The 13,548-nt window shown below is 38.7% G+C and overlaps 1 protein-coding gene across 1 annotated transcript; it reads left to right on the top strand.

Annotated features, from left to right (window-relative positions):
* The first annotated feature begins 1,273 nt into the window (after positions 1 to 1,273).
* On the top strand, positions 1,274 to 2,780 carry gadd45ga (growth arrest and DNA-damage-inducible, gamma a). Its single transcript, XM_081348464.1, has 4 exons — positions 1,274 to 1,392; positions 1,493 to 1,594; positions 1,747 to 1,957; positions 2,061 to 2,780. The coding sequence occupies exons 1-4, from the start codon at positions 1,340 to 1,342 to the stop codon at positions 2,172 to 2,174; spliced, it is 480 nt and encodes a 159-aa protein (XP_081204590.1). The 5' UTR covers positions 1,274 to 1,339; the 3' UTR covers positions 2,175 to 2,780.
* The last annotated feature ends 10,768 nt before the right edge of the window (positions 2,781 to 13,548 follow it).

The raw sequence follows: 13,548 nt of genomic DNA, 5'->3' as shown, positions 1-13,548 counted from the left end.
ATCAGCTGTACAGTTTTACCGTAGTATCATGTATCATACCCTGCAGCTTTAATTTCAGATGCATGAATTCGTGGAGTGTTGACATGTGCAAATATTCATCCCTGAGAAAATGTGTATCTTGCATCTGTGTAGCGCGTGACTCACTTATGAAAGGTCGCGCTTATATGCACAACCGCTAGATGCCGCCTTACACACTTTGCATGGTTCAAATATGGACGAAATACCACTCATAATAGCCCAAAAATCTCAATGCTATAATGAAATATATATTAGTAATCCCAGCGTTTGGTGCATTCGGAGAAAAGTCTTTAAAGGTAGCAAACAGACATATGCTCTTCCCTGTTGCAGTTTAAAATAGTCTTCAACTAGTCTACAATCTCACAAGTGCCTAAAACCTCTCTAAAACCTGGCTGAGACTATAAGACCAGCAATCCAGCGTACTGCATACATAATTACAAAGAGCTTCCAATCCTCTACATTGGTTTGAAAAAGTCTTGGTTTTGTATTCTGAAACGTGCAGCTATGTTGTGTCGAGATTTTGCTGAATGGTTGATCAATTGATTAATGTATGAGAGCTAAACAGGTTAAGGGTGGATTGATAGTTATTGGCTATTTATATGTATGCATTGAACTGACTCACTTACAAAAAGTAGGAACAAAAGTTTTGGCTATTGATCTCACTTGGACACACTTTTTGCAGGGTGTAACAAAGCCAGGGGCAGGTGGGACATGGGGCTATTATTCCTGCTTTAGGTCCGGCTAAGCAGTCACGTGACAAGGACACGTAAGGATGACTCCTTTACAAATGCAAAAGAGTGGCGTGTGCCTCGATCACACTCACCAGTCAGTCTTTTTGTGTGTGGGTTGGGGGGGGGGCGGGCTCATGATTATGGAGTAATACAATATGATAAAACAATAGAAATCAATGTAAAAACAAATGTGCATGGGGGATTCGAGTTTCGCCACAAAAATTCTGCTATAGCCTATCTGAGGTGGAGGATTAAAGAATAACACAAAAAATAACACAAAAAAATTAACTCAACAACTTGCACCTAAGCAGTAAGAAAGAGTACGAGCCGTGCTCGCTTTGTGTTGTTGATGGAGTGATTTTGAACACCCACGTGGGTTGTTTACAGGCAAAGCACTTGCATCAGAGCGATTTACATGCACCCGTGCCGCCAGCCAATCAGAACCGGGTATGAGCGGAATGTCCGCCCACTGCCGAGAAACTCCGCTGATCTCGTATAAAAACACAGCCAGCGCTTGACACGGCATCACAAACTCACAGCTCACAGAAGAGAAAAAACACGCGAAACGCGACTTAACGTGGATTTAAACAATGACTTTTGAAGAATATAGTGGACAAGATAACACAGCTACTACTGTTGATAGGTGAGTGTCTTGTTCAGTTGATGTTGTTATCGTTCTTTGCGTTGTGTCAATCAAATGCTGAGTGTAGTAAATTGACTAACAAGCCGGTTGTGTTCTCCAGAATGCAGAGTGCAGGAACAGCACTAGAGGAGCTCCTGGTCTCCGCTAAAAAGCAGGACTGTCTTACCGTTGGGGTATACGAGTCTGCACAAGTCATGAATGTGTAAGTATCTGTTCTTGTTTTAATTAGGTCCATAATATAGAGAATACCAAACCTTATGGGTTTTTCAATTGCCTAGTCTTCCCTATGCATAGATGCAAGCAGAACATGTTGAACCATTCCCTAATCAATATTTCTCCTTTGTGCAACCTCAGTGACCCAGACAGTGTGGCTTTCTGTGTCCTGGCTACGGATGAGGAGTACGAATGTGACATCGCCTTGCAGATCCACTTCACTCTCATTCAAGCCTTCTGCTTCGACAACGACATCAACATTGTTCGTGTGAATGACATTGAACGTCTTGCTGACATCGTGGGCAGCGAACAGGATGAGGAACCTAAGGACGCTCACTGCATACTTGTAACGGTGAGTGGATCACCTCCTTTCCATTGCATACACACCTACAACTTGCCAACACCTTACATTTGAATGTGATATTAATATTGTTTCTTTTTTCTCTCTTCTAAAGAGCCCCAATTCTGACTCTTGGAAAGATTCTGCTCTTGAGAAATTGGGTTTGTTCTGTGAGGAGAGCCGCAATGTCTACGAATGGGTGCCTACTATTACTCTGCCGGAACGCTGATGGGAGATGCCTTTGGCATGTTCACGTGAATGAAACAAGTTGAATACATCCATCCTGAAGGGTACACCGGTGCAAAGCTAAAAAGCTTCGAGATGTAGTCTGGATTACCCACACAACGGGAAGCTAAGTGGACTGACCCAGCGTACGTTTGGCCGTCCCGGAAAAGCTGAGGTTCAGATTTTATTTTGGGACGAGCATGGAAAAGTCAAGGCTCCTGTGCCACTCAAGTCTATTGTGGTGGAATCATGGAGACAATAGAAGAGAAAAGGACAGGTGGACTGCGAGAGCCCGTTTATAAGATTGTCGGAGGTGAAGAGACCATGGAATTGGTGTGATGTGGATTTTAAAGAGGAACTAAGTTTAAGTGATATTTTGAAGAATTTGAAGAATGGGCACTTGGGATCTTATCTGAAAAATATTACATGGACACTAGTGTAACTTGTCTTTTGTGATATCCTTGGGTGGGGGAATGGATTTTCCTGCAGTATTTGGTGGTATTATGAAGTTGTGCTTTATTTTGTCAAATATACACAATGCAATGTCAAATTGTGGTGACGAAGCCACCTATTTTTGCAATAAATCTTTTAATAAATACCTTTAAAATGCAATTATGGTATGTTTCTTTTCAAAGATGTGGGCTTGCAGCAATGTGTTTTATTTTCACCCAGTTACATCATGGGGGGATTTCAGGGCAGTTCAGTCTACATGAGGGAAAGAGAGGTTGTGATTGCACTAGAGGAACTGGCATCTCTCCAAGTTCTGCTTGACCTTTCACCACCCATGCACCAGCTGCTTTCTTTAAACCGCTTGCTCAACTGAAGGGCCCCCTTTGAAATGGGGGACTGACTTCTGTCATGTGTAGGTTTTGCACCATCCATTTGGAGCAGAGGCAGGGTAGAGCCAGATCTGTTAGATGACTAATTGAACTGCAACTCACCAAACAACAGTAGAAATTCAGCTATTTTTACAGTAAAGGTTTTAAAATGAAGACAGTGTCAGTATTTTAAAATGGAAACAAAGGATTTGAAATCTAATATGCTGTTTTTTGCATTAAATAAAAAAATAAATATATATAAAAAATGAAATGATGAAAAAATAATTTGCAAAAATCTTATTACATTAATACCAAAAAGTTCATGGAAATTCTATTTCTTTGCTGACTCTCCTTACTAACTGAATTTTTGTACATATGGTTTGTGGTTTACTAGGGTGCCAGACTACCAGTAAGGCAAATACTCATTTGCGGTCTTTTTGATCTCTAGATACGCTGTCCAGTCCAGTCAGCTTCTCAGCTTGCAGACTCAGAAAGAAGTTACATCACTGGCAATTTTCTGGAAAGAGCTGCATGTGTTTAACAGCAAATACTTGCACCAGGTGTTGTGTAATGGCAAATGCCCAAAGGAAAGTGTATCAAAACTTAAAAGGGCATTTCAGGTATAGTGGCTGAAAAGTCTTTGTGCACTTGAAAGTCAGCTGACAAGAAAGCTAAGCACATGCATGCAACAAAGCAACGCACACCTGCTTTAAAAAAAAAAAAAAAAAAAACCTCAGACAGCCGCTTCACAAAAAAACAAAATCTTACACTCCCTCATTGATCTTTGCAGTTAACTTACTTCAGCTATTGCATTGAAATCAAGAAACTGGGTCAATTACAATGGAGGTACCATGGAGATCCCCTTAAGGTCATTCTAGTAACAAACACCCACAGGCATTTTCTTTAAAAAGGAGTATTCATACATGCCTAAAACAACTTTAGATATCTGAGTTGTGACCAATGAGAATATTAAATATCAGTTGACATTCACTCTCAGTTCACTGTACATATGAACCAGAGAGCAATTAAAAACCAATTAGACAGGCAGACAGTTCACTCCACAAGCAGAACACAAGGACTAGACAAACAGACACATGGCTTGCACAATGGCTTGCAGACAACCATTTCAAGAAAAATGTCTGTTTCAAAGACGCAGTTAATGCTTTTTCTCAACAGCTTTTAGTGAGGAAGGGGTGGTGTATCTACACTTCATTTACACATTTCACACTTTTTTAAAATGAACTTTGTAATATATCTGCCCTCCACTGTCTGGTCATTTTTTTTCCCTACAGTGGGATTGCATTCACTGAATGACTTAAGCAACTCACACATGTCACCTGCTCAATGGGAGAGTGCATGCGCTTCATGTGACTAGCGACGGTCCCCTCACATGCTCTCAATACGAATCACATTTCTCGACATATTTCCGCCCGAAGCTTGGTGTTTTTCTCAGAGACCAAGAGGCCTTCTGTGAAAACCACACACTGAAGTTCCACACAGTACTTTTCAGGAAACGTGAGTAAGGTCACCAAACTTCCCCGTGCACAAAGTGCGTTTCAAAGTTTCAGCATTAGCCTATACCACTCACCACTTTATAAACTGCACTGACTTGTTACTCCCGTCTGATTAAAACATTATGTGTCTTTTCATTTGTGTTCACAGGTGCACAAGGCTTTAAAACACCAAGAAAAAAACACATTACCATGAAAACCACTTTGCAGCTGGCTTGATGTCTGCAATGCACACATGTGCCCCTCCTTTGTAAGCCCTGCAGCTAGAGACTCAACACAGACAGTAGTACTGGCATCTGTTAGCACTAACGCTCGCTCTGATCACCAGCCATAGACAGTGTTCTCTGGGTCTAATGAGCATGTGAGAAGATATGAGAGTATTATGCTGTTTTAAACTAATTGGACTATAGATGCTCTTCAGAGTTATATTTCACACATATGGTCATGATGGTAGACTAAAGGTGCAGTCACATTAGCGAAATTGTGTTGGCAAATAAGGTCAGTTGTCTATTGTCAGTGTGTTGCATATTGTTGCCCTATTGTTGGTTTGATTGCTATTGTTCTCCTCATTTGTAAGTCGCTTTGGATAAAAGCATCTGCTAAACGATTTAATGTAAATACGTCCAGATATAAAGTTGACAGTGAAGTTTAGAGTTCAAATTGGCTGTGCAAATCAATCTTTCCCTTTTTAAAGTTCACGCAAAAATTGAAATGAAAAATTCACTGTGTGGACAAAAACAGATGAAACATTGAAAAGATATCTTTTGTTACAAGAACGTTTTTTGCTAAACTATCTCTTTAAAGTTTGTAATACTGAAGCATGAAGCAAATTGTGCATGCTTAAACAGTATCGTGGAACAGATGCCTTTTTTTTCATTCCAAAGAAGACTGTGATCTTCTGAATTATGATTGGCGTCTCTTTATGTAACCCGTTCTGATCTGAGAGTACATGAACTAACAGGCCCAGAATAGCATTGCAGCACCTGGGTACAGACACTACATTCAGGCCAGAACTGTGTGGCATGAGTGCGGTGCAGTGCCAGGATATTCATGGATCACAAGCTGCTCAGATTGTTCTGCATTCCTTCCCATTGATCTACTATTAAGGCAGTACTGCAGGGTGGAAGACAACGTCAGAATTCCTGACATGTTTAGGTTATCTTTTGTAGTCATGTGTCTGTACAATGCTGTCATTGTGGGAAAAGCATGGTGACAAATTTGGCAATGTTTAAATATGACGCCTAACTATGTCAGTATAAGCATGTATGTGAGTTATTTCAGAATGCAGAGCGGACATTCATGAAATATCAGTATCAAATGCAGAACTGTACAGACATGATTTGTCTGTATACAGACGTGAAATGCAATAGGTATGTTGCGATATCGGCACTATGTGCCTCTCCACATGCCTGAGATATCTGAAAGTCTGTGCCAGATGCCACTGCAGGTACAGCAGATTGCCAAATGCGAGCTACATATGGTGTTTAAATAAAAGAACTCTCACAAAGATTTCATACAGAAATGCAAGAAATGTTTGCAGAATAATTCAGGGGCCAATAAAGAGAAGTATGAGGTGAAATTCTTGAGGTGTTATAAGAGTGACTACATTTTTTTTACTGGTATCTGACTGGCACAAGGTCCAGGTGTAAAGGTCCAGTCACATTAGTGACAATTGGGTGAAATGTCACGGGCCAATAAAAATCAAATGTCCATTGTAAATAATGTAGCGATGTATGAAGCACAGCTCATACAGAAGTCACTTAAGCAGCTTTCTGTCTGTCAATGCGCCAAATTCACGTGACCAACTTGAACAAGCAAAATCTGCATAGGGAACTTTTTCACCCTCATGCGAAAACTCCAGAAGGAGCAGTTGTTTTTTTATATAAAAAACAACTGTAACAACTTGTATTATTTTTTTAATTCGTGCCTTCATAATCTTTATCCAAACTAATCTTTAACCAAAATAACTTCCCCTCCCTCTTGCAGCGTTCACCGACGCGATGGACAAAATTAAACGTACAGTATGGCACTTTTCGCCACTAGGAGTCGCTAACCTATTTACAATAACAAAGGCGTAGATTGATGACGCAACATTTGCTAAGAATTATGGATCTTGTCGTCAACGTCAAGCCGACCGATCTAATAATGTTTATGGATGACTGAATACATCGATGCTTTTATCATGACTGTGATATGAAGCAGTTCGGGATTGCTAAGAGACAGCTATCAGCTCCGCACGCGACGCGAGTCCCGCGGATATAAAAGGAATATGGACATTTCATTCTACCGAACTACACGCAGAATTACTACTTACAGGTCAGTTTATTAGACAAATTAAACTTGTGAGGTAACGCAGTGCTGTTTCACTTGGTCTAACATTACACTATCACACTAAACTGCATTTGAATGTGTTGAAATGTATGTGTTAGTCTGTCTGTATGAGACTAGCAGTAAGGTAGATCAACATTAGAATAACATACAGATCATATTCTGACATTTTATCATTGTTGAACTATATAACATTGATTAGTTTTATGTAAATGTGCTCACCTGTTTAATAAAGTACATGTAGGAGCGGTCGAAGTCGCGGACGTGGAGCTCTCGTTTATATACTGTCTATGGGAGCTCTCGGCATCTCGAAAACACCGAGCTGATATTGATTCTCGTTTTAGTTCTCCTTTTTTTATCCAAAGTCTGCTTGCCATGGTCCATAATGTTTAAACGAAACAACAACAGCGTGCAAATATACATTGCAAACTACAAAGTTGTCCGCATCAGTCGCTTTGGTTACTATCAGAGGGCTCTGGTTCATAGTTCTGGTTGCCATGGCAACACGAGCGGAAACCAGGGACAACGCGGATATGACGGCATTGGCGGTGACAAAACGGAAATAAAGAAACGGGTTTCTCGAATTAAATTGAAAAATTTTTCCTGGTTTGAAAGTTGTTGGAAACAGTCGGGATAATGTAAGTACACAACTAAAAAAAATATATAACATAGATATAGTGATTTTTGCTATTTTTAAAGCAAAAAAGTTACATATTGTGCCTTTAAGTCCTGCCCTTCATTTTCTTTCTTGTTCGAGAAGCCATTCCACTTTTTTTTTAATGCGACAGCACTGAATGAAAAATTATCCAGGGTTTTTTTGAGTCACGTTTTTAAACGTATATTTGACATGGCGTTATAAAAATGCTGTGCGCATGCATGAGACGTTAGTTTAGCGCCTCACTATATTACAGTTATCAATATTACAGTCTCACTAACTAATTTCTAGTCTGCTTGATTCAGCTAAACAGATTAAAGGGCCTCTCCAATTCACTAGGGATAGTTCCCTAATCCAAAAGGATATGATAGAACTGTCTCAGTGCAAGAAGCCCTAGAGTTTAACAGGATTACACAGGGGTATCAAAGAGTCTAGAAGCCTCACTGACTCCAGAGATCTTTATGATGGTCTAAGCTCCAGCTACAGCTTGGCCATTACAGTGATCAATAGATCAAAACGAACAGACGACTGACAGTTGAGTTAGATTCTCTTGAGTTTATTCTGTACCTTTTGCACACAGGCAGGTGTACAGAGCAAACAAATGAGCTAAAAACAGATTGTAGAGAAAATAAAAAGGAAAAACGACATTTTGAAGCTGCTCAGTGTGTGATGGAAAAAGTTTTGTTTTCCTAACAGATGGATCTGAAAGGTCAGGGTCACCAACTGATGCCCTTGACATGTCCAAACAAGCAGTAGTAAACAGTGAGACACTCAAAGCATCTCTCTCTCTCTCTCTCTCTCTCTCTCTCTCTCTCTCTCTCTCTCTCTCTCTCTCTCTCTCTCTCTCTCTCTCTCTCTCTCTCTCTCTCTCTCTCTCTCTCTCTCTCTCTCTCTCTCTCTCTCTCTCTCTCTCTCTCTCTCTCTCTCTCTCTCTCTCTCTCTCTCTCTCTCTCGAATGCCTTCCCAACAACATCAGTGTGATATTGACATTGATCCCGTGTGGAGAGGTTCCCCACCCTTCAGTTAGTAATTACATCCTTTGACTAGGGTCATATTTAATAGTGTTTAACATTATAGAGATATTATATGAATTTACACAGGTAATGTAAAACAACTTACAAGGCCATATGCACAACTTACACAAATTTTTATCACTATAAATATTTTAATGTAATTTTTTTTTAATTAACATTTTGCCATGGCCATTTTGATGAGCAATTCCCAGTTTGTCCAAAAACATAAAAAAGGAATATAATAATAATAATAATTAAAAAAAAAAATATTTGCCAAAATATCCTGTACAAGTTTAAAGATAACACAAAAAAATAATGCAATGCACACAACTTATAGGCTACAAATGATTAGTGATTTATTAAAATTTATTAAGTAACTTTTTTTAAAATTAGCATTTTACCATAACCATTTTGATTAGCTGTACCCAACTGATCCAAATAGTATTATAGAAAAATAAAAACAATAATAAATAAAATAAAAATGCATTTAAATAATAAACAAACGTACTAATAATATTTGTTTAAATTTAAAATCAAATAAATATATAATAAATAAATATATATTGCACCATCAAGTGTGCAGGATGAAATATTCACGTGATTTACACAACTTTAATATGCACTTGCAGCCAGATGCTTTTTTCCAGTATGATTGAATCATAATGTATCTGATGCAACACCCTGCCTTCAGTAGTACAGGTTATATTTCACCCGATCTCATCATTCCTGCTTCCTCAAAGAACGCTGTAACCCTAGCAACAAGGATTCTCCCTATTACTCTCCTCTTCCCTTAACACAAGAATCTCTTTCCACCAAATAGCAAAACACAGCCCACTGTTGTTGTGCGGAGCCATGCTACAGGAAAACAAAACTAAGCTTGACTTGTTTTGATGATGTTGCTTAATCTGTGTGGATGTGAACGAGTAGAGGGAGGGGCTGTCAGCGCAGTGCTTGTGGAGTTTTGACCAATCAGAAGCCTGCATCCATTGCCCTGCTGGCGTAGGGGTTGTTGCTGGTGGTAACAGAGCTCTGATTGGCTGTTGGAGGATTGCTCAACTGTGTCAAAGAGAAGGAGTTTTGAACAGAGTTATTATTGTTTTGATCAAAGAGGTGTTTTTATTAAGCTTGTTTTTTTATTTGGCTCAAAAAGGGTGAGCGGAGTTCACGACCCCCTGTGATGATGTCATTTGTGTTTGTCATCTACCTTTTGCATCCCAGTGATCCGGTCTACGTCCCACATCAGATGAATCGCCTTTGATATCCTGGATAAACAGGGTCGTGTGCTACAGGTCAAATTGCAATATTGATTTTGGATATCTTTCTCATTCTCAGTCTTCAAAGGTGTCTCTAATATTCTCACTTTAAAAATATTTAACTTAGATTAATGCGTAACTGATTGTGTCTTTAGGGTGCAAAAACGTACAAATGACAACAGTCCTGTCAGGGTTCAAAATAGTTTCTCTGGCTGCCAAAGTTCAAGGGCGTTCAATACATAGACTTGTTTTCTCTGAGATGATGCACACTGAAGATGCTTGATAGGGTGTCTTTGTCCTGATACACTGTTGCTTTGGAGACAGGCTAAGCTGTTAGCCAATCAGAGACTGACTGTAGAACAGTTGCAACTTTTATTGTACTCCTCCGAGTCCAAGAACAGATCCTGCAGTACTGTAGTAAACATAGGCTATTTATCAGTGTTCTAAAAAAAATCCAATAAGGAAGGGTCTTTAATCTTTACCTCTTGTTTAGCCCATGTAGTTTATTTATATATATATATATATATATATATGTGTATATATATATGTATATATGTGTGCGTGTGTGTGTGTACATATATAAACAGTTTAACTTTTATTAGCATAGTATTTGAATTTTTATTGTAAAATAATATATAAAACATTATTCTATTTAGTCTATATAGAATACATATTTATTTATTTAATGTATATATAATCAATATAATTTATTGATATATATATATTGATTTATAAATATAATATATTAATATAGAATTAATATAATATATTAGTATATTGTGTACAAAAGTAAATATATATTAGCTTCAGCTTCACAGCATGTTTACAAACAGGCATTATGAAAGACTTACAGGAAAATGACTCACAGTCTAGAGTCCACAAGTGGGAAATCATTTTAGAACTTTCCTTACACTTACACTTAGATAATGTGCTTGACACTAAATAAACTACAGGCTGTCATAAAAACGACAACAACAACAACAAAGAAGCTGCAAAAAATATATAATTTTATATATATATAATTACAAAACAGTGTTGTAAACACCCTACAGCTGCTCTGCATTGCATGATGTTGTGCAGGTGCTGCCATGCGTGTGTGAACCGCATACGCTGCTTGTGTAAACAGCGACGAGATGGCTAAAAGCACCAGGCTTTCAGACACACAGGATGCAGCTGGTAAAACTTGTGCAACACCGTGCAACTTAATGCAACAGACAGAGACAAAAGAGAATGAATGCAGACAGAATGCAAAAAAAAAAAATGTTTAAGAGGAAGTGGAAAGGTGAACTTGCTGCACTGTGGTAATAAGATAGCCATGGTTGCGGGGTAGAACTGAAAAGGTTTCATCAGCAGCAGCACACACACACAGCTTGTAGTGGGGGGATATGCTCTTGAAGCAGAGATGGGTGGGTCAGGCTTCCCCTGGTCCTTCCTCCAAACCTAATGGAAGGAGCACAAAGGCTTTGCCTGTGCCTGAGGGTCTGCAGTGGGCTGTAATGTCTTCCAAATTAAAGAGCCTCTAGTGCCTCTGTGATGGAGGGGTGGGCTGAGAGGAATCTGTAGACCACAGTCTCTCATTTTGTGCAGAGGCTCTATCTGCTGGAACTGAACAAAAACAAGAGCCAGTTTTGTCACTATTATCTCTCTTCATTATTCACACTATTTGATTTTTTTAACTGCCTTCCCACAACATATTCTTGTATGATGACATTTTGCATAACTATAGCAGGTCCATACAGTATTTAGTGATATGCACCCATTATTATGTTTTTATTCTGATAATGTATATATTTGATTTTATATTATGCAGCCATAATGCACCCACATCTTCTGTTCTGCACAACTCTATTCATCTCAGGCTTAAAGGACCCTCCCTTTGCACTCATTCACCTTCATCCCTTCCCTCCCTCCCTTCATGACATTTGGGGGTCCCCGGGAGAAGCAGATGGGAATGCGGTTCCACTAACGTTAGTCTGAAGCCCGAGGGAGAGAATCCCCATTCAGACCCACACAGACAGTCTCCACTGAACAAGGGCTCAAAAAAAAAAACATAGATTTTTGTTCTCCAGGAGGCACATCCAAAGCAGAATATATCTCTATATCGCTACCCACTTACATTACACCTGTTTTCATGCTAAACACACACACACACACACACACACACTTGAAAGCTGTGTTTTGGCTGTTAGGTGCATGAATGACATCAAGACATGCACAATGGCTGATTTTACACTGATTTACACTGCAAAAAAAAAAAAAAAAAAAGACTTTTAATGAGTATTTAATTTAATTGTTTTCTAGTATACATTTTTTAAAACCTAAAAACTGATGAATGCACTTGAGAGCAGCACTGACTTTTCAAACGTATCTTGAATATAAGTCTATTTTGTCTTACTGGAGTATTTTTTTTTTCAATACTTCAAGTCATTCTGCCAATGCAGTAATACAAAATACACTCGTGTTGAAGATACATTGTCAGACAACAAGGAACTGCTAATATCTTGCAGTGTTGCTTCTCGAAAACATTGATCTTGTTTCATGTATTTCTTATTTAAACTGGAAAATAAGACATAAATACTCATTTAGACATTTTTCACGGTAAACAAACCGTACACTTCTTTTGTTTTAATATAAAGCTAATTATAATAGCTATGGACTAACCCAAACCCAAACATTTTCAGTGCCCTAAAAACAGGTTTCCCATAGATTTTAGTTCATTTTAAGACAATTTTGTACCCAAACTATAGTTTAGACACTTTAGTGTCGATGCTTGTTTCACCTTGCAGTCAGACATCTTTAAAGACTTTTATCTCACTTGGCAGCAGAGACATGTCCAGTCTTTTTTCTTTCTTTCTTTCTTTCTTTCTTTCTTTCTTTCTTTCTTTCTTTCTTTCTTTCTTTCTTTCTTTCTTTCTTTCTTTCTTTCTTTCTTTCTTTCTTTCTTTTTTTGTGATTGCCGTAATAATAGCCAGCTGTTTTATGAAAACAAAGTTGTCATGTAATATACAATAGCCACATTGCCCATCATTGTAGTGAATAGCAAGTTGATCTTGTGCAGAAGGGACAATCTAGTGTCATACAATAGCATCATTACATGGATAAAGTGGTCCAATTTGCCAACCATACGCCCCACTGTACTCTATAACCCAGCAGCAGTGTCTATCAGTGGCCTGCTTAATGGATGCGTTTGAAGGTGTCATGTATCGCTGTATTGTGTGTTGCAAACTGTTGCTGAAAAAGTGGACATTAAAGAGAATTTGGGTCAAGTGAGGAGCCTCTTGAACCTCCAGCTCTATTGTTTCAAATGAGTGGCAGATTGATGAAACTGACAGCTGTGCTCTCTCTCTCTTTCTCGGATTCCCTCCTCCTTTTCCTCGACAGCTGCCCTTGCCTCAGGCCTCGGTGGCTTTGGCTCGGAAAGATTACAGAGATGTTAGCACGTGTGCAGTGGCTCCAGAGACAATGTATAGAACCCCCCTTACACACACAATCTCTCTCTCCCTGCCTTGTCTAAATGTAACATTTATTTCAATTGCATATTCTTTTGAACTGCACAGTTTTAACAAAAACAAACTAATACATTTAATGTTATGCACATTAGCCAGTCATACATAAATGAAATGGTTAAGATTCCGGTCTTCTCCGGCTCCACCTGTCACAGGTTTACAAAGCCTATTTATCATCAATAAATCCAATTAGTTTCAATCTCATACATTTAACCAATTAAATATTGCCTGTTGCAAGTTCATACTTTTTTAACTAAATAAATGTAATTGTTTTCACAATGAATAGATTTATGA

The sequence above is a fragment of the Scardinius erythrophthalmus genome (genome assembly GCF_964197995.2).
Source record: "Scardinius erythrophthalmus genome assembly, chromosome: 20".
Taxonomy (NCBI): Eukaryota; Metazoa; Chordata; class Actinopteri; order Cypriniformes; family Leuciscidae; genus Scardinius; species Scardinius erythrophthalmus.
This window is presented reverse-complemented; position numbering and strand designations above follow the sequence as displayed.